Below are 22,868 nucleotides of genomic sequence, written 5' to 3'. Positions count from 1 at the left end.
TTTATTTTTACCTTTTCGTTTTTTCCTCCTCGCCTTCAAAAAATCATAACTCTTTTTTATTTTCATCCACAGACAATTATGAGGGCTTGTTTTTTGCGTGACCAGTTGTCCGTTGTAATGCCATCACTCACTGTACCATAAAATGTATGGCCCAACCCAAAAAAATACTATTTGTGTGAGGAAATTAAAAAGAAAACCGCAGTATTGCAAATTTTGGAAGGTTTCGTTTTCACACCGTACAATTTACGGTAAAAATTACATGTGTTCTTTATCCATTGGGTCAATACGATTAAAATGATACCTATGATAATATACTTTTCTATTGCTGTTGCGCTTAAATAAAAATCGCAATCTGTTTAACCAAATTAGTACGTTTAAAATCCCCTATTTTGAAGATCTATAACTTTTTTATTTTTCTGTATAAGCGGCGGTATGAGGGCTCATTTTTTCGCCGTGATCTGTACTTTTTATTGACACCATATTTGCTTATATAAAACTCAATACTTTTTTTTATAAATTTTTATTTTTTGGAATAAAATGTTATAAAAAAGCAGCTATTTTGGACTTTTCTTTTTACGTTTACGCAGTTCACCGTATGGTATCATTAACATTTTATTTTAATAGTTGGGATATTTACGCATGTGGCGATACCAAATATGTACATAAAATATATATATATTTTTAACACTTTTTGGGGGTGAAATAGGGAAAATGGGACAATTTACGTTTTTATTGGGGGAGGGTTTTTTTCACGATCGCAGACCAGAGCAGAAGACCCATGGAAGGCAGCGGAGGCAGGTGAGGGGACCTCCGGCTGCCATGCTGGATGATCAGATCGCTGCTGCAGCACTGCGAGCAATCCGATCATCCATTCAAGGTACCGCAATGCTGCAGATGCTGTGATCTGTATTGGCATCTGAGGGGTTAATGGTGGACATCTGCGCGATCACGGATGTCCGCCATTACGGGCGGGTCCGTGGCTGCTATCAGCAGCCGGGACCTGCCGCGCATGACGGTTATGCATAGGACGTAAATGTACGTCCTGGTGCATTAAGTACCAGCGTCGTTAAAGGGGTACTCAGCTGGAAATTTTTTTGTTTTTTAAATCAACTGGTGCCAGAAAGTTAAATAGATTTGTAAATTACTTCTATTAAAAAAACTTAATCCCTTTAGTACTTATAATCTTCTGTATGCTCCACAGGAAGTTCATTTCTTTTTGAATGAAGTTTTTTTTGTTTTTGAATTTCCTTTCTGTCTGACCACAGTGCTCTCTGCTGACACCTCTGTCCACTTTAGGAACTGTCCAGAGTAGGACCAAATCCCCATAGCAAACCTATCCTGCTCTGGACAGTTCCCGACATGGACAGAGGTGTCAGCAGAGAACACTGTGGTCAGACAGAAAGGAAATTCAAAAAGGAAAGAACTTCATGTGGAGCATATAAAAGATTATAAATACTAAAGGGATTAAAAAAATTTAAAATGATAAGTACTAGAACGATTGATCAGTTGATTAAATTTTTTTTTTCCCAGTGGAATACCCCTTTAAGTTGAAGTTTTATTCTCATTTCTGTTAACCATTGTTGGTGTTTATTATCCCCCCCCCCCCCCCACCTTTAAGCTTTCCCGTGTCTTTCTGTTTTTCATCCTTCTGTCCCCAATTTTGAGTAGTTTATTCTCTCATACTGTGTTAACAAACTAGGTTATTTTCTCTGGATTTGCCCCCCCCTTTTTTGAAAGTCAGTTTTATGTAAAAGTCTGCTATGCCTGCCAAAAAAAATATAAATTTACTGAAATTATGCTCGCTTAACTTTTTTTTTGAACTTTATATATAAATAAAAAGCTTAAAAAATAAGAACAAAATGGCCAAAAAGCAGGGTACTAAAAAGAAATCTGTAGTGTAGTAGAGACACTTCTCTGATAATATTCCTGCTCACTTAAAACTTACATTTCTACATTAAACTCTCTCACATATGGCCCACAGATTTACACACCAACAATGTTTGGGTGCCAGTTCAGTCATTTAAATACATTTTGCCCACACTTATGTCACTGATTCCATTCTTTCTCTTCTTACACAGTGGATATATTAGGACATCAGTTCATGTACATGTGCTGACTCCAATCTAATTGCATTTTTTTTTAAGTCTATTCCCCCTCCTTCCTGTGTCTGAGCAATAAGGTCCATTTGGCCCCATGTCTACAAAAGTGTGTTTTCTGATTGTTGTCTTTGATTCTGACATAACTTGTTTCCAGACCATGTTCCTGCTGTCTGCTTCCTGTCCTGACCATCTGCTTAAATTTCCTACTGCATAAACCACTCCCGTCCTGACCTACCGCTTGCTTACCATATTGCAAGAACTCTGCCTGCTCTGACCACAGCCCGTCTGAATATTTATTCTGTCTTCTTCCTTGGCACTTCAATCTTATGGCATCTGTCCCTAAAATAGCCAGCTGTTTCTAACAGAGATTACTTTAGGGGTAGAGTCTTGAAAAGTCCCAATGGCAAAACCTACACATGCTTGTGGAATTAAGGTAGAACTCTCTACACTACACAGGTCATCATGTATTTCAGTTCATCAATAAATATTCCAAAGTAGAAAAAGGGTTAAGAACAAGAACTGACATATTCATGCAAATAAAATACAGCTGATATATCCTCAGAATGCATTTCCATGCTATAGCCTTTAAAGTGTGACAAAAGAAGTAACTTTTCAATAAATATATTTCAGAATATAACTATATTATGCTACAGTACAAAATTATCATTACACAGTAGCTGACTTGCCCACTGCCCTGCATGGTCTTAAAAATAGATTCAAAATTTGGTAATTTCTTGCTTTGAACAGTACAAATCACTCGTATTTGAAAGGATATTAATGTATGTCAGCATTTGTGTAGCTACATTTTTGTGATGTTACAAACCTGTTCTTTTGAAAACTCTGTCCAAAATATTTGCTTCTCTTATAGTATACCAATCATCATTTCAGATTTTTTGCAAGGTCTCATTTGTTTCCAAGGCAACGACTATTCCAGCGCCTTTGTAGTACAGATATAATTCTTACTCTACAAATCCATGCTGCATTGAAAGAACGCTGTCTAAATTCTTAACTCCTCAAAGGGGTTATTCTTGAATAGTAAAACAGAGCTAATTTCTTTCAAAAACAGCTCTACTTCTGTTTCCAGGTTAGGTGTCCTATTACAACTTTGCTCCATTCACTTCAATGGAACTGAGCTGCAGAACCACACCCAACCTGGAGACAGATGGGGAGCAGTTTTTGAAAAAAAATTGTTCTGTTTTTCTATTCTTGAATAACCCTTTTAAAGGAGTAGTCCAGTGGTGAACAACTTATCCCCTATCCTAAGGATAGGGGATAAGTTGCAGATCGCGGGGGGGGCCAACCGCTGGGGCCCCCCGCAATTTCCCTTCGGCAATCTCAGGCTCTGCCATAGAGTTGTATTGAGGGGCGTGTCGGCCGCCGCTTCGTGCGGTGGTCGACACCCGCTATCTGGCCAGAGAGCCTGGCCCCCCGTACAGAAAGATCGCAGGGGGCCCCAGCGGTCGGACCCCCCGCAATCTCAAACTTATCCCCTATCCTTAGGATAGGGGATATGTTTTTCACCACTGGACTACCCCTTTAACTATGCAAAGTTTGCAAGGCCCACATAGCATGAATAGAGACATGACCGAGCATGAATACCACCTCTCCATCCATTTGGCGGGACAATTGACCTCCATGCTTTCGAGCAGTGGTTACAGTGGTCCTACATAATCTCTCAAATAAATCCAGACTTCTTCATTAACTCAGGTTGTAAAGCATATATAATAATGTAGACACCCACAACTCCACATACAGTCCATACTGTATATAGCAATAAAACCTGCTGTAAACTGTCTTCATGCAAATGTGTTCTTGTCCTATTATTAACTTATTTAGCATGTGACCAGTACATTCCATTGCACACATGTATACAAAATATGTCACTGTAGTAGGACATAATCATATAGCTTTCTTAGCTTCACTCCATTCTTAGCGCAGAATTAGCAGGCACCATCCACTAAATCTCTCCTCCATGGATGACGTCTGCTGACTCTGCGCTTTAGATGGATTGAAGCTCTAATAAACGTTATCTTATTATTCATTAATAATTATTAAATGATTTATTAGTTGTACCACTATATAACTTGACTGTGCACTTTGATTGCATATATAATACAATGTAATATTTATATTAACACTGAAAAATTCCTGGTTGATCACAACCAAGGTTGAGCTAAAAAAAATAAAAAAAAAAAAAAAATAAAAAAATCGCTACACTGGAATTGTATTATTTTGAAGGTAATCTTATCAACCAAACTGCAGAATGTTTTCTCTATTAAAGTGAACCTGTAGTCAACAAAAACTTTTTAAACAATGTAGATAATACCATTATATGTATATTTGTAATATACATTGGTTAAAAATGTGTATATTTTTGTCCCTACAGCTATTGTTTTTGTGTCTCTAAGAGGAGTCCAGATACAGGAAGTGTGGGTGGACAAGCAGAGCTCTGTGCACTTAGGACAAGCAGAGCTCTGCACACTGAGGCTCTATGACACACCCCCGGCTCACACAGCAGGATGATTGACAAGCCAGCAGTCTGCACAGAGCCCTGCTTCTCCGGCCCTCACTTCCTGTATTTGGACTCCTCATAGACACACACAGACAATAGCTGACAGGGCAGCATTTTTTCATCCAAAAATATAAAAAATGTTTACTCAATGTATATTACCAATATACATACAATGGTATTATCTACATTATATCAAACGTTTTTGTTGGCAACAATTTAAGCAAACCCCTGTAGCCATACATGTTTTATTATAAACCAATGAGTTTTGCCTGACTTTTTCATAAATTGCAGGTATTTCTGATTTAGAAATTAAATCTCAATATTAGATGTTAGGCAATGCTTGGCATTAACCCTTCAGATCCCACAACAAAGTTAATAGTGAAATTTAAAGTCAAAAGTACTGGTGCCGCTGGGTTTGCGGTAGCTGATTGGGACCACTACGTGTTAATTGTGGGGTTCCAATCAACTGGGATGATGGTCAGAGGGTACCTACCTGCTTCCATATTGTCTGATCAACACTCCAGGCCAATATAAGTGAAGTGCTGCTAACACTGATGAATGTATGCAATGTATTGAACAATGTATGCAATTAAAAGATTGCATGCAATAGTCCCCTATGGGGATTAGAAAATAGTAGACAAAAAAATTGTAATAAATGTAAATAGGCTCTTCCCTTAAGAAAATTGTAAATCACCCCTTTTCTTATGTTTTAAATATAATAATGTGATTAAAATTACATAAACCCGTTTGGTGTTACCACATGTGAAAATGTCTGAACTATCAAAATATAAATTGAAACTGCATGGTTAATGGTGTAAAAAAGTACCAAAAAGTCCACAATTGCTGATTTTTAGTCATGTACCAGAAAAAAAGAATAAAAAGTGATCAAATAGTCTCATCATGCAAAAATGGTACCATAAAAAAATACAGATCATGGAGCTAAAAAATTAGCCTTTATACTGCCCTATATATGGAAAAATGAATGAGAAATAGGGGGCAGAAGAAGAAAATTTTAAGTAGTCAAGTAAAACAAAACCTTAATAAATTGAATATCATTGTAATTGTATTGACCTACAGAATAAAGATAACAAACCTTTTTTGCGTATAAACAAAACACCAACAGTTGCAAAATTGCAATTATTATTTTTTTTGGCTCTTTCCATAGATTTTGTGGTAAAAAGGCGAGAAAGGGAAAAAAAACTAAATGCAAAAATGAAAATTGGCTGTGTCCTCAAGGCCAGAATAAGGCAGCGTCATCAAAGGGTTAAGTTAACTATGTAAAATATCTCCTGAAATAGAGATTTTAGTAAAATTGCTTAGATGTATAAATAGTGCTGGGCGGTATACCGGTTCATACCGAATACCGAAATCTTTTTCCTGCACGATATAAATTTTTCCCATACCGCAATATCGGTTGCCCCCCCCCCCCCCCCCGGATGAATGAATTATCAGCCGCAGCTGTCCCCACATCGGGGAACTAATCATATGTGACCCGCGGGCGCTGTTCTGCTTCTCTTCTCCCCCCCAATGAATTATCAGCCCGGTCACCTTCCGACGTTCCCCATTACTGGCCTCACGGTCCCTCCGCTGCGGTTCTGGGGATGGAAACGTCGCAGAGCCATCAGCCTATGACCGGCCGCAGCGATGTCCCGCCTCGGTGATAGGCTGAGCCCACTGTCATGTAAGGAGCCAGCTGGCTTCTTGATGTTTGGGTTTCTCAGGGATTAGTCACAGTTATATACCTCTTCCTATAACATCACCCCCACACTACAAAATCTTACCACTATCTCAAACACCATGGGAAAGATTTATGTCCAGAGGAACAGTTGCTGAGTTGCCCATAGCAACCAATCAGATCGCTTCTTTCATTTTTGAGAGGCCCTTTTAAAAATCAAAGAAGCAATGTGATTGGTTGCTATTGGGCAATTTAGCAACTTTTCCTCAGGACAGGTTTTGATAAATCTCCCCCTTGTCCTCTCTATATATCTGTAAGTACATTTTTCTAAAACTAAACTTTTTGTGTTTCCTCCATTTTCTAAACCTACCTAAACCTGTGCTTTCCATCTCCATGTGTGGTACTAGACAGCATGCCCAATGTCTTGGGGGTTATGCTAGACGCAAATCTGTCTTTTACACCCTATATTTAATCACTTTCATGCTCATGTCACCTGCACCTCAAAACCACCTCTAGAATCTGCCCTTTTCTTACTATTGAAGCAGCTACAACTCTTATTATTGCTCTAGTTTATTATTGTTAATAATAATAAACAAAAAAAAAATCATTAGAATCATTAGATTAGATTATGAATGGGGGCTTTGAAGTAAGGTTTTATTCTCTGTTCCTTTTTCCCAATGGCAAAAACAAGAGTTATCTGAGCAGAAAAAACATCTGGAAAAAACAAGTCTATCTCCAAAGACTGTACTCATGTAGAATAGATGATGGCACTCACCAGAATTGCAGTTAAAAGTTCCTTTTATTCAACCATATATGGTCTAGGATACAAATGGCCGACGACTGTTTCACACCACACAGGGTGCTTAATCATGACCAAGGTGCTTAATCATGACCTCTGACATCACTTATGATGTCAGAGGTCACAATTAAGCACCCTGTGTGGTGTGAAACGGACTGTCGGTCATTTGTATCCTAGACCATATATGGTTGAATAAAAAGAACTTTTAACTGCAAATGTGAGTGGCATCATCTATTCTACATGAGTACAGTATTTACCTGCTAAATTCCAGATAGAACACCACTCTGTGTCAATTATACCAGTGTTTCTCAAGCACGGTCCTCAAGTACCCCCAACAGGTCATGTTTTCAGGATTTCCTCAGTCTTTGTCAGGTGATATAACTGTGGTGATGCCTGATTCACTGACCATAATTATATCACCTGTCAAAGACTAAGGAAACCCAGAAAACCTGACCTGTTGGGGGTGCTTGAGGACCGCACTTGAGAAACACTGAGTTATACCAAGAGGGCGAAAAGAGGTATAAGCGTGCTACATCCATAAGTAAAGTGTGAACAGGAGGTAGTGCCGAATGGACTATGGTTCTTTTGTAAAGCTTTCTATCTCCAAAGACCTAAACACTATGGCCTCAATAGTTTAAAATGTTATCAAAATGTTTGCTACTCATGGAACAGTCGAGAACCTCCCAAGATGTGGTGGAAATTGACACACAGATGAGGAAAAATTTTAGGAAAAAATTAGCTTTTTTTTTTCTAACCCTGGATAACCCAGGACGCCGCCTGTTTTTAACATAATGACCAAGCCCCACTTTTCAAATCTGACATGTGTCTCATGTGGTAATTATGTTGGAATGTTTTTACTGAGCGGAGTGATTATGAGAGAGGTTTTTTTTATGACATTTTACTTTATATTAGTGCAAAATTGTTAATACATGCCATCTTTTTTGTAAAAAACTCCAAAATATTAGGAAAAGTTGGAAACTTTTCAGTTTTTTTTAATTATTATTTTATGTTGTTTACTGTGTGATCTTTATTCTGTGCATCTGTACAATTATGACGATACCCAATTTAGACCCCTTTCACACAGCCATTGCTCCCCGTCGAAAATGGCCGTCAAAGTCTCTTTTTTTCCCCCCTGACTTTAATGGCCGTTCTCATGACGGGGTGCAATGGCCAACAACAGGTCCCGGCAGCTCCTATTTACTTTTATTGGGGGTCGCTGGGCGCCATTATGAATAGCAGGAGAAAAAGATGCCACAAGCAGTAATTTTTCTCCCGTTATTCTGCCCAGCTCCCCCGATGGCCGTCACACTGCCGTATACTAACGGCAATGTGAAAGAAGCCTTATATAGCCTTTTATGTTCTTTTTCATTTTCACCAAAAAAAATTATTTCTTTTCGCTTCACTTTTTTTGTGTTGCCATGTTCTAACAGTCATAACTGTTGCGTGAGGGCTTATTTTTTGCAGGACGGATTGTACTTTTTATTGGTATAATTTTTGCAATACATGCTACCTTTTTATCATTTTTATTCTACTTTTTGGACCCAAATTAGCAATTCTTGTGTTTTTTATTGCTGTTTTTTAATGACATTAACCATGCAGGATGAATAACATTATCGTTCTGTAGTCATTATGAATATGTCAATACCCTTATGCATGTTTTTTTTGTAATAATAAATGGTTGTGACCCACTGCGATCTAAAACTGATATGTTTTTATGCATGACATATCTCATTTAAGTACTACCTTGGCTCAATGGGAGAGTTTTATCAAAATCTGTGTAGAGGAAGAGTGGTGCAGTTGCCCATAGCAACCGATCAGATTGCTTGTTTTGATCAGAAGCAATTTGAGTGGTTGCTATAGGCAACTGCACCACTCTTCCTCTACACAGGCATAAATCCCAATGCGATTTTGGAGAATACCTAAAATGATGCAGCAAAGAGCTGCACTGTATATACATGCAGTTTCTAAAGGTGCAAAGCTTACAGCCAGTAAACCAATGCCACCAATACCACTTTAAGTAGCACAGAATCCAGAAGGAAAAAGCAGTTTTCCAAGGAGTAATAGACTCGTTTGTGTTTATTCATCTGGTCGACTGAGAAAACATATTACACCTTATATAGCTGGTGTAATAGGAATGTATAGGAATGTTAATCCTCTTCCGCAATGTCCGGACTGTCCCTGCTGGGATAGTTTCTGAGCAGGCTGTGGACCAGCCTCGGCAGTCCTGGGCGATTATCCTCTCCGAGTTTATAATCAAGCATTTCCTGGCAAACCAATAACCAAATAAGGTATGCTCCTTGAGATGCAGCAAGCAGCAAAAAAACATATTGAACAGCACATCCCACATCCAAATGACTAAAATCCAACCATTCAAGGGGGAGTGGATGCAACGACTCCCAATCAGGCTAGCCGTGCCCTCCTCCTACCCTTAATTGCAGACCTTCCTGTAATGTCACCCAGTAAACACTAAAGCCTTCACCCCCAAGTCCCTCATAACTTTTTTGGTTAGCAGCCTCTGTGAGACAACCCTCAATTTTACATCCCTCTTATAATGTTTAGAAATACCTAACTTAATATTTGCCTGTAGCTTCAGAGCATTGAGCTGGGCGCTATCTGAATTACGATAGTAACTTTATTTACATTGTTATTGTTAGGTCAGGAATATTTATTTGAATATTTATTTAGAATGTTCTTTTGAGATGTTTTATGTTGATTTAGATAAGCCATTGTGGCACTTTTTTTTCAGACAGATCACCCCTCTGCATAGTTATATAGTAGTAAATATAAATGCTGTACTTTAGGAAAAATGCTACAAAACCGCAAAATATGTCAATGTCCTCACCATGAGTTTTTTTCCCCCACTAGTGATATCAAAAACCGCTTAGTGTGACAAAGATGCATTTACTGGGGGCAAGTAATATTTTTGGCAGATCCCTCAACAGGCTTGGACTTGTACACTAAGCAAAACCTACAACAGAGTTGTTCATATGGATAGCACAACTCTATCAGGTTAGTACATACAGAGTACTTGTTTTTACATAATTGTGCTAGGAATTCCTTTTTTATTGTGCTCAGTTGAAATTAGAAATAATTACAACAATGAGCAAGAATTAGTCCAAACCACGAAAAGTGTAAATTTTTACCATGAACCCATTAAAAGTTATGTTTTAGAGCACTTCCCATGGGCCTTATACTTCCCCCTTATTATTTAATTTGTCATATTTATATGATTTAGATAATCCATATCATGTAAAATGATTATTCAATTTATTAACAGCAATCATTTTAAAACCTATATCTTCCATTCAAAAAAGAACTGGTTGTGCCATTCCTGGCAGTAACAACTACAGTCAAACATTTTTGATAACTTGTGACGAGTCTTTCTTTTTTTTTGTATTTAATTTTTGTAAAAATGTATTTATTGAACCTTTAACAAACATAACAGTCAAGGGTGGGGAAACAGGAAGGAAGGGTCAGGTTCAGTAGGACAATACAGTGGAGAGGGTTGAGGGATTACCAAAGCCGTATAGTGAATGACTTCCGGCCTCCATTATCGCTGTCACTTTAGATCCAATTAGGGAGAAAGAAACACAGACATGCAATAGAACCATCCAATTGATCCATATAACACAAGAGGTGAACCCAGGTTCACAGCAACAATTGTGATGAGTTTTTTACTTCCCTGTTGAGGAATTTTGGTCTACTCTTCTTTGCTTTTTCTCTGCAACAGCGGGTGAAATAAGTACTGAACATATCACCATTTTCCTCACTAAGGCTGGGTTCACATCACGTTTTCTCCCATACGGGAGCGCATACGGCAGGGGAGAGCTGAAACCTTGTGCTCCCGTATGCCATTCTATGCACTCCCATATGTAATTCATTTCAATGAGGCGGCTGGAGTGAAACGTTCGGTCCGGTCGGCTCATTTTTGCGCCGCATGCGCTTTTACAACCAGACCTAAAACCGTGGTTGACCACAGTTTTAGGTCCGGTGAAAAAGCGCATATGGCGCAAAAATGAGCCGACCGGACCGAACGTTTCACTCCGGCCAGCTCATTGAAATGAATTACATATGGAAGTGCATAGAAAAGCATACGGAAGCACAAGGTTTTAGCTCTCCCCTGCCGTATGCGCTCCCGTATGGGTGAAAACGTGATGTGAACCCAGTCAAATACTGTTTCTTTGAGACAACAGTACCTGCTGATTCCAGGTCTTTTTGAAGCTCTTCTGTCAAAAATCTTGTGAGTAGTACCTGGTTGAGGCAAATTTATGGTGAAATGATTGTCTTTCTACTTCCATATTATGGCCCAAACAGTGCTCACTGGAACATTCAGAAGTTTAAAAAAGCGCCTGTAACCAACACCATTGTTATGTTTCTCAACAATTAGTTTGCATAGGTCTTGAGATAGCTCTTTGCTTTTAACTAGAGATGAGGGAACTTACAGTAAATTCGATTCGTCACAAACTTCTCGGCTCGGCAGTTGATGACTTTTCCTGCATAAATTAGTTCAGCTTTCAGGTGCTCCGATGGGCTGGAAAAGGTGGATCCAGTCCTAGGAGACTCTTTCCTAGGAATGTATCCACCTTTTCCAGCCCACCGGAGCACCTGAAGGCTGAACTAATTTACGCAGGATAAGCCATCAACTGCCGAGCCGAGAAGTTCGTGACGATTCGAATTTACTGTAAGTTCGCTCATCTCTACTTTTAACCATCATGAGATGTGTCTTGTGTGACACCTTGGTAATGAGACCTTTTTGTAGGCCATCAGTTGGGGCTAAATCAGCTAATATTAATTTGCACTGAAAAATGGCTGGATTGCTTTTTATTTACTGATGAAAATCAGCTGTTGTCTTGGTTTTCCATGCCTTTTTGCACCTCTCTTTCTTCCTTTGTTCTATATTTTTTCCTTGGTCATGTCACATTATTAGACCGAACTTAATTTCTGGGCTGATTTGTTTTGGTTTCTTTGTATGTATGGTTTCTTTGTATGTAGTTAAAATTTTGTGTTAATAGCACCTTTGAAAGTATATTTAATTAGAAAATATGTGACTTGTTCAATACTTTTACATTTGCTGTATATAGGTGAATTTTCGAGCATGAACTGCCTTAGTCCTTGTGACAGCACCTCTATGGGATACAAGTCCGGACATTGACTCTGTAACTCCAAACCCTAATTTAGTTTGTTTTGCCCCATAGAAGTCGACTTGCATGTGTAGTTTGGATCTAGGGCTGGTGCAAAGACTTTTGCCACCCTAGGGAAAGCTAATTTTGCCGCCCCTTTATCCTGCCCATTAGGTCCGCCGTTTGACACGCCACACCTTACTACTGGGGTGACACACTGTAGCAAACCTCCTCATCATGTAATCACCTTACTAGGGGGACACACTGTAACAAACCTCCTTCTTATGTTATCTCCTTACTACTGGGGTTATATAATAACCATCCTCTTCATGTAATTACCTTACTACCTGGGTGACACACTGTAACAAACCTCCTCCTCATGTAATTACCATACTACTGGGGTGACAGATAGTGCTGGCTGGGCAGGGGTTTGTGATGCTAGCTTGCTGCTAACTTTCTTGCAGTGAGCAGATCCTCGCCCTCATCAAGAGGGCGCTCTAAGCTGCTGCCTATTTTGCCTATAGGCAGAACCAGCCCTGTTTGGATCATTTTCTTTGTGCATAATTCAACTGTGCTTGAGCTTCAGATTGTGAACTGATGGATTATTTTTCTCTATTAGGATTTTCTGACCGTGAGCAGGACTCATGGCTCCATCAGTTTTAATAAATGGTCCAGATCCAAAAGAAACCGAGTAGCCTCATACCATCATGCTACCAACACCATGTGTGACTTTTGGTGTGATGCTCCTAATTTGGAATGGAATGTTTGCTTTGCTATGTACTGGGATCCAAGGTGAATATTTATCAAAAACTGTGTAAAGGAAAAGTGAAGCAGTTGCCCATAGCAACCAATCAGATTGCTTCTCTTACTTTTCAGATGCCTTTAAAAAAAAATGAAAGAAGCAATCTGATTGATTGCTATGGGCAACTGGTCAACTTTCATCTGCACAAGTCTTTCAAAATTTTTCACCTTTGGTCAGTCCACAAAATGTTATGCCAAAACACTTGGGGTCATATAAATATTTTTTGTCAAAAGCCTCTGTGCTATTTTTGGGGAGCATTGTTTTGTACCTTGCAACTTTTATATGGATAATATTTTTGCCCAGTGACTTTCCTATTGTGAAGTTGTGTAGAATTACCTTAAAAGGGGTTGTCTGGGGACTAGTAAAAATGTATATGGGGCTGGGGGTGGTAAAAATAAAAAAAAAAGCAATACTCACCTACCTCTTGGCCCCGCAGCTACCACGCCAATGCTCGTGGTCCCCAATTATCATTGCTACTTTCTGGTTCCTGGTATTGTGTCACTGCCTGAGGTGGGATAATGCTGCAGCCAATGATTGGCTGAGCGAGGCAGTTCCTGCCAGGATAAGGCGTCAACAAAAACCATTAAGTAGTGGTAATGAGCAAAAAAATATTTAATATTCAGACAATCCCTTTAATCGAGACAAGTGAGGTCTGCAGTTCTTCAGATTTTTGTCTGGGTTCTTTCGTGCTCTCCTGGATGAGTTGGATGAGCTGGAAGAAGCGACTACATGTGAAACGCCCGTAACATGTTTATTTTTGTGGATTGCACTTGCTTTATAATCTTCACCCTTTTTTTGTGGAAAAAGCTTAAAAGTGCAGCTGATTCTGCTCCCTACTTGGATTCTTTGGCTTGAATCCCATGGTGGATACTTTATGCAGAACACCATTGCCCCTTAACCACTTGTTTGCTAGCACACAGAGAAAACAGGCTGATAGAGCACAAGCACTTTATATCACAGTAGTGCCAGCAGTGACTTTGTTGCTATGTAATATTTTGTATAGAATCCATCTCCTGCAGTGAGGGGGGAGACAAGAGAGAGGGGCTTAGCTTATTTTAGCAATCGTTCGGGGTTTCACTAGCCAGAACCTGGCTAATCAAAACTTTTTTTTATGGCAGTAACACCATAAATGTAGTTTGATGATCTGCAACATTCAAATGTGGCAAAATGCAAAAAAAGAAATTAAGAAGGGGCAGATCCTTTTTTACAGCACTGTATCCCATTCCAAACCTTTACACATAAATGTCCTGCTGCAGTTGCCTGCTGAAGTGGCGTACCATCAGGACATGAGAGATTTGTGCTGCTGAGACACCACTTGAATAGAATAACTTGTGCTACCAACGATTTCATAGTAGTTTCATTGTACACACTGACATAATAATATGCTGTTGGTCTTGTGTTACCTTATCAATAGATTCTTTTTGGGAAACCCTTACATGCACTTGATGGGTTAATTTAAGAAGTAAGACAGCCCATAAATAGCAATCAATAGCTGCCATCATGCAGAAGGTTGTTCTTCATCACTCCGCTAATGCTGTAACACCAAATCAATAGAACTGATTGCGGATTATGTTGTTACAAATGTTTACCTTTTATATTCTGGTATGGGTCATCTAGGTTTTTCCTATTGAGTTTCTTAAAGGATAGAGTTAAAAACTTCAGCCTATTGATTTTAGGATTTTGCACAGCCCCTGACTCACTTAGGCTTTGTTTTTTAAGTTGCCAAGTGTATGACACATTGACAGATCTCAAATATGAGGGCTCAAAGTTATTTCCCAAACTTAGAGAAAAAAAAAAGTCAGGATTGTAGTCTGCCGCCTTGTGTTGTGTCTCTAATACCTTCTGCTACCTGTCTGTGAAGCCATCTTCCTAGGATTTAGCCGTGGCTCATAGATTAGGACCTTAAACTGTCATAAATCTCTTTTCCAGCATGTTTGGCTTCTCGGTAGCATCCTAGATATAAATAGGTTCTTAGCACACAAGGTGCTGCTCCAAATCATACCAGGGTGCTTAGCTCTGAGGCAGACTTGAGTTACTACTGTATATTTATCATTTTCTCCCCTTGTTTCATGTGTATGCATGTGTGTGTGGTGCATACGTAAAGTAGAAGCCCATCCCGGATATCAAAATGAACTACTGCATTCAGGAAATGTACGAAATGCCCCAATGTGCTTCTAACACCTTCTGCATGCAGCCCACTGATTATTGCTCTTATATAGAAGATAGTGAGAACTACAGTTCTTGTGAGGCTTATGTCCTACACCACAATAATATATATATGGATCAGGCCTGGGCGGTGAATCAGGCTTATACCTCTAGTTACCCTGGAAACATGTTTAAAAGCGAGTACTCAGAAATGGACATGGCCCTGAATTCATACAACCAAACAGAGTATTTCTCTGAGGAAAAAGCAACTTTTTCACAGGGGCAGTCTCCGATGTTCTCACAGAAAAAAGGTAGGGATGGCTTTTATCTTTCCACATTTCTACTGAGTGTTTTTGCCTGTCTGCTTACCTGCGTCCTTGCATCCAGTGTCGGTACTGGTTTTACTTGTAGATTTGATTTAATGCACATATCCATTCTTTAGAGCTTGTCTTTTAGCAGCCAAAAGCTGTATTCCTGTTGGTTTGGAGACTAAAATGTTTTTATTTCTCTGCTTGAGAACATTTCTTTTGTGCAATTTTAGATTTGTGCTATTCTTTAGCTGACCCTTTTTTATTGGACACAAACCAAAGAAAAATTGGGATCTCAATACTCACTGCATAATGACTAGTAGGTCCGTGGATTGTGTTTATTATATTCCTTCACCCATGTAGAAGAGAAATCGACCGCCACTACTGTTTTGGTGTGTTTAACCCCTACATGTCATATTCATTCATAACTGATACATCTACAATGTTAACTGCAATTGTTCTATAGAGAGAACTGCATGTCGTTGTACAGGGATACCTGGAAGCTGCTTCATTGTTCTTTGAATGTCATTTTCTAGTAATTCAGTATAGTCTATAGGACGACAGTGATTTTCTGTTTACGCCTTATAGATATTGATACAGAATAACTATTATATTTCTCTTATCCCATTTATTGATGCTGAATGTGTTTACATTTATATTCTGGTATATTTTATACTTGTGTAGCCAGATGAAACCAGATGCTTCCATTATACAGAACTATCCTAGTGATGTCTAGCTTGAGGAAATTACAGTACATGTCGTAATAATTCTGAGCATTTAAAGCATTTATCCACATGGAACTTTCTGTCAACATTTTTGTATGTGCATTACCCTGTGACTCAGGCCTGCCCAGCACTCAAAGTGGAGGTTTCTACACTGTCCTTGTGGACATGACAGTTGTATTTTGAACATTAGTCCTATTATGTATTTAGCAGAGTTTAGTGTTCATACATTTGTAATCATACAGCAGACTGAGATTATTAGTCAATATGTATATATATATATATATATATATATATATATATATCCTTACGTGAGACTGTATATGTAGTCTAGAGCCTATATGCCAGTCATTAAAAGAATACATGCTAGTGCCCCATAGGTGTAGGGACAGAGCTATGGAACTTCATGATGTGGCCGCATTTGTGTGAATTCTAGTTTGATAAAGTTGAAATATACAGGAATAGTCAAGTTTTTTTTTTTATCTTCTCGTTTATTTTGTACATGACATCTGAATAAATTGTGATAACGATTGCCTATTTACCCATGTAACCCCACAGATAATGCATTGTGATATTAGGATGGAATGAGCCATATGAAAGTTCTATTAATCTCTGCAACAGCCTAACTTTAATAAGTATGTTATATGGTGCTGTCTTTCATCTCAGCTTTTAGATCTGGTTTTATTTTAGTGTTAGGCTGGGTTCTCACAGTGTAAAAATCAAAAACAAATACATTTATTTTTTATTATCTTATGATGTGTTCCATTAAAGTATATGGAAAGTGGCTGTCACACACTGGATAAAAAAACTGCAGCAATCCCAATACTGGAATATTGCCATATGTTACAACAATGTGTGCACTGACAGTCACTTTTCCATAGACTTTAACGGAACACATTATTAGATAATAAAATATATATATATATTCTGTCGTTTTTTACACTTATTTTCTACCGTCTTTTGTTTTTATTTTACCCCCATGTGAATTTAATATTAGTTTGGTTCTGTTCTCTGTCTTCTTTTATCACTTAAAAAGTATACAAAAATATCTAAGCACATGATAAAGCATTTATGTGCCAAACTATTCTATTGATAGGGTCTGTCATGTCTTCTTAGTCTAAATATATATTCAGTGCTAAATCAACATTATTGAATTTCCTACAAGAAGCATTTAATCCAGCGGTGAGGACAGAAGGTTGCTGAAAGGACATGCTTGTTCTTATTGATCAACATTGATTTGGAGTTAATGAAGACTCTATAGAAACTCATTAAAGCACAAGAGAACAGGTGTCCCCTCTCAACCATCCCACTGGTGTTGTGGCACATCAAGAACCATCAAGATGGAATTACTCTTAGTTGTGACCAAATTGCATAAGAATAGTTTTTATTTGAATAAAGTCAGTATCTATTCCTATATCTACTGTATCTGTCTATCTATCTATCTCTTATCCATCTACCTACCTATCTATCTATCTTATACAAATATTTGCTAATAGAATCTAATACTAATCACATATGTATTATACAAGTGCTACAAATTTAGTAACATTAAATGTAATAATGGAAACATTATTTTGTAATAGTATAATTAATATTATTATTATTAATAATAATAATATAATTGACTAGGATGATACTAAGTAATAATAATAATAAAAATGTTTTTATAATATGTTAAAGTGTACAAAAAGGGTAAAAGTACAATCCAAATACAATTAGAAATAACTTTAGTATAGTATAAGTCTGGTATATCTATCCTCTAGGTAGCTTTTGTACTATATCTACAATCTAAGATCCAGGTGTTGCAGAGCTATATAGGTTGCACACCTTGATATTACTGCATTAGCTCAAGACTGGACTTATCTGCAGCAACTTTACCATGACCAGAAAAAATGTACACCAATTACACAGATCTATAAGGCATGTGTTATGTAATTTATTAATAAAAGCGGACAGTTAGACTTGATTTATTTCTCCTAAAGTTCAAGATGCATTTTGATTAAAGTCCAATTAAAATTCGGTATCATTTTAGAAAGTTGGCTGACTTAACAGGCCCACATTTGTTGAGACTGTTGTTTTACAATTGTTTTTGGAGCAAATTGTGCCAAGTGTTAAAACTGGCATCTATATTTGGTGCAGTCTGGACAGTCCCTCATTCAGGGATAGCAGGTGTGCACTGACTGTTACTACAAACTTAAAAAAGACCCATTTTCAAAAGACCCATTCCCAACATGTTTTCCAGCTGAGTACCCCTTTAACACACAATTGCTTTATGTTGCACTATGCTGGTGCTAAAACCAAGAAATGTAGAGTTCAGCTAAATTAATGATAAAATGCTATTTTTCCTATAGGGTACATACCCAGCTACTTGGATAAAGATGAACTGTGCGTGGTGTGTGGAGACAAGGCTACAGGGTATCATTATAGATGCATTACCTGTGAAGGTTGCAAGGTAAGCAAAAGACATGTACATGCACATATATTATTACTCTTAATCGGTATCCCAACCAGTTTGTCTCCAGCTGTTGCAAAATGACAACTCCCAGCATGGTGCCCGGGGCTGATAAATCACACTGCTCCTCAGGATAGCACAGCCTAACATGCGCTGCAGCGGCAAATAGCTGAGTGCAGTGTTACATGTCGGGCACCAAAAGCAGTGAGAAAACCGAGGCCGGAGCATGGGAAAGCAATTCCAGGAAAAAGTAAGTTATGGTTTATTATTTTAGTTGCAGCAGCCGGGCACACCAGCATTAAAAAAAAAAACTTTTGCCAGAGTTCTCCTTTCAATTGGTTATCCAATATCACAAAAACAGAGATCAGAAAAACAGAGCTGATTTATTTTTTTTTTTAAACAGTGCCACACTTGTCTTCAGTTTGTTTGTGGTATTACAACTTTGCTCCATTTACTTCAGTGGAATTGAGCTGTCATACCACACTCAAATAGAAGACTGTTTTTTTGAAGGAATTGTCTCTTTTTTTTCTAATTCCGTATTACCCCTTTAATCGAACCTGCAGAGCAATCTGCAGACAGCATGTTATAGAGCAAGATTATCTGAGTGAGAAGATAAATAGTTTCGTGGGAAAGGTTGCAGGATAACTTATCATTAAATGCTGTAAATATCAACGTATTCACAATTAAGTAGTCCAGTGGGTGGTCCTACTTGTCTCTATATGCACACATACAAAGATATCTGTCAGTCACTGTGTAGGACCGCCCACTTGACAACAGGAGATCTCGGGGGTTCCCAGCATTCGGGCTCCTCAGGATCAGATACTTATACCCTATCCTTTGGATAGGGGATAAATGTTCCTTCACCAGAGCACTAAGACCTAGTGGTGAGTGCTTCAACCCCCAACTGCTGGTGTAATGATCTAGGGATCTGTCTCATACGACAGTAAGTCACCCCTAATACAAAAACTAAGAAAATAAATCCACATCCCACACAACAATTATTGTCAGTGCAATTTTCACAGGTCATCGGTGATCCTGCGTATGCCCCTGAATACAGCACATGCCACAGTATAGTTCTGTAATGGCATATCACACAGTGGTACTCAAGTGCTAATAACTGTGCCTACAAAGTCTATAGACAAACATGGTTCACTTTTGCTGACAAATAACAGTGCAGCATGCAGCGCTATTCTTGCCATCAAAACTATTGAAACCCTGATCAGTGGGGTTCAATGGTTGCCCTTTGGATCCCTTGTAGACATGTCAGTTTGACCAGTTAGGGAATAACTGAATGAAAAAATGTATTATTGATGCTTATTGCATATACAAAAGATATTAACATAAAGTTATATACCTTATTAACATTTATATTCACAAGTTTATGAAAGTTTCCAGAACATCAAAGTGACCTTTCTCTTTGTGCCATATAAGCAGTGTCACTATAAATATGACATCTTTTTGTATTGGATACTGTATATGATATGTATTGTAATAATACATTTTGCAATCTATAGGGATTTTTCCGAAGAACTATTCAGAAGAACCTTCACCCGAGCTATTCATGTAAATATGAAGGAAAATGTGTGATAGACAAAGTAACAAGAAATCAGTGCCAAGAATGTCGATTCAAAAAGTGCATCGCGGTTGGCATGGCAACAGATCGTAAGTAGCTCATAAGAGATGTTTATGGCTTACTTTGTCTAATATACTTGTACCAAATGCAGTCCAGTAAATTTGCTACAATAACAACTTGAAATGATTCATATAAATGGATGACTTTTAATGGATTTTAGACTCATATGTCAGGGCTGCCTTTGTCCTAACTACAATTTTACATGGCAGAACACTAAAAGCAAGTAATTAAACAATTGCTGCACTGTGCTCCGGCTCTTACAAAAAAAAAAGTAAAAAAAGAAGGATGATATCTACATTTTATCGAAAGCAGGACTGTGCCGATGAATGGGTCGGTTTTGTTAATTAAAAATAAGGCATTCTACTAAATTGAAAACTGGTGAGTTATCAGATGTGACACCTGCATTGCCTGTAAAAACCGCAGTGTCCAAGATTAATCATTTGTTACCAAATTCCTTGAATAATGCATTTATGATCTGCTTGCCAGCTTGATAGGTTTGCATGGACATTGCACATTCCAATTGTTGATTAATAAAGTAGTCATACTTCATATATCATGTACAAAAAAATCCTATTTGGATAGGGGATACATTTTAGATTGCAGGGGTCCGACTGCTGGGCCCCACTTTGATCTCCTGTACGGGGCCCCGACTCCGGGAACGGGGCGTGTTCACCCCCCCGCATGTTGCAACCCCCAGCAATTTAAAATGTATATGTTTTTGTACGTGATGCTTCTCCTTTAACATCTCACATAATAATAGCACAGTATAAAAACTCAAGAACACTTATTGTAAGTCAAGTCTGCAAATCTTAAGGTGGCCATAATCTTTCAATACCTGTCGGCTGAATTTTTTTGTGTTCTCTATATGGAGAGGTAAGCTATAGCTAGACAGTTCTGGAATTGACTTATCTTTACCAAAAGGGAAAAAATACAGCATGCTCAATCCTTGTTCCGAGTCAAAAAACCGCCATGTACCTTATACAGTCAGCCCAACCTGTCTGCAGTGGCGGGTTCAGCTGGCATTAGTATAAGGTCTATGGGCTTCTTTAACAGATATGCGCTGACGCCCTGGTACTTAAGGACCAAGGGCGTATCTGTACGCCGGTGGGAATTCTGCTCTCCGCCTCTCACCGGGCGGGAACTGAACCGGGATGCCTGCTGAAATCATTCAGCAGGCACCCCGTGCAAACCCCTGGGGGAGTCCTGAGACCCCCCCATGTCAATTCAGACTGGCGATCTGCGACGATTCCGGGTCATACGGGTCACCGGTGACCCAGAAAATAAGGTGGATCGGGGCTGTCCAAGACACGCATGATCCCCCTGAAGGTATAGGAGTGAGGTGGCAGGGGTGCCACCCTTCCTATCCCTGCTATTGGTCGGTCAGAAGCCGACCAATAGCAGATCGGGGGCAGGGGGGTTAAAGTTTGGTTTCCCGCTCTGCCCACCTACTGTAGTCCGGGCAGAGCAGGGGAACCGTGATGTGACCAGCACCAGAGGTCACTTACCGGCGGCGGGTGGCAGAGGATGGCGATGAGGTGCAGCTCCCTGGTGTACCGCTCCTACGGAAGCCGGTGAGTTGTTGCCTAGCAACATCTGGAGGGCTACAGTTTGGAGACCACAACTGTAGCCATCCAGATGTTGCAAAACTACAACTCCCAGCATGCCCAGACAGCAAACTCACCGTAAACACCCGCCAGTGCGAATGTACCCTAAAAACACTACACTACACTAACACATAATAAAGGGTTTCCAAAACTGAGCCTCCAGCTGTTGCAAAACAACAACTCCCAGCATTTCCGGGCAGCCACTGACTGTCCAGGCATGCTGGAAGTTTAGCAACAGCTGGAGGCACCCTGTTTGGGAATCACTGGCATGCAATTGGGAGCAATTGTGTTACAAATTTTGGGGGGCTTTTTCTCCTTTTACCCTTTATGAAAAGGTAAAGTTGGGGTCTACACCAGCCTGTCAGTGTAAAAAAAATTTTTTTTTAACATACCTTTTATTTTCATAAGAGGTAAAATAACACAATTTGTAACACAATTTCTTCTGAGTATGGAAATATCCCATATGTGGGCGTAAAATGCTCTGCGGACTCACAACAAGGCACAGGAGTGAGAGCGCACAATGTACATTTGAGGCCTAAATTGGTGATTTGCACAGGGGTGGCTGATTTTACAGCGGTTCTGACAGATATGCAAAAAGTTAAATACCCATTTGTGACCCCATTTTGGAAACTACACCCCTCACATAATGTAATAAAGGGGTACAGTGAGCATTTATGCCCCACAGGTGTCTGACAGATTTTGGGAACAGTGGTCCATGAAAATGAAAAATTTTATTTTTCATTTGCACAGCCCACTGTTCCAAAGATCTGTCAAACGCCAGTGGGGTGTAAATGCTCACTGCACCCCTTATTAAATTCTGTGAGGGGTGTAGTTTTCAAAATGGGGGTCACATGTGGGGGGGGGGTCCACTGTTCTGGCACCACGGGGGCTTTGTAAATGCACATGGCCCATGACTTCCATTCCAAACAAATTCTCTCTCCAAAAGCTCAATAGCACTCCTTTTCTGAGCATTGTAGTTCGCCCGCAGAGCACTTGA

The 22,868-nt window shown here is 39.1% G+C and overlaps 1 protein-coding gene across 11 annotated transcripts in view; it reads left to right on the top strand.

Moving 5' to 3' along the window:
- The window catches only part of THRB (thyroid hormone receptor beta), a 485,968-nt gene that overhangs the window by 437,028 nt on the left and 26,072 nt on the right, over window positions 1–22,868 (top strand). For 7 of the 11 annotated variants that reach the window (XM_056519980.1, XM_056519981.1, XM_056519982.1 and 4 more), the window contains 3 exons: window positions 9,951–10,094; window positions 18,534–18,634; window positions 20,149–20,296. In XM_056519980.1, the coding sequence (XP_056375955.1) occupies window positions 10,073–10,094; window positions 18,534–18,634; window positions 20,149–20,296 (271 nt within the window). In that variant the 5' untranslated portion in view covers window positions 9,951–10,072. Of the gene's footprint in view, window positions 1–5,823; window positions 5,889–9,950; window positions 10,095–18,533; window positions 18,635–20,148; window positions 20,297–22,868 lie in introns of those variants that run through there. The other 4 variants (XM_056519991.1, XM_056519989.1, XM_056519990.1 and 1 more) reach the window with 2 other exon arrangements.

Source organism: Hyla sarda, chromosome 5, assembly GCF_029499605.1.
Source record: "Hyla sarda isolate aHylSar1 chromosome 5, aHylSar1.hap1, whole genome shotgun sequence".
Classification (NCBI taxonomy): Eukaryota; Metazoa; Chordata; class Amphibia; order Anura; family Hylidae; genus Hyla; species Hyla sarda.
Note: the sequence above shows the minus strand (reverse complement) of the source record. Positions and strands in the feature narration are given on the sequence as shown.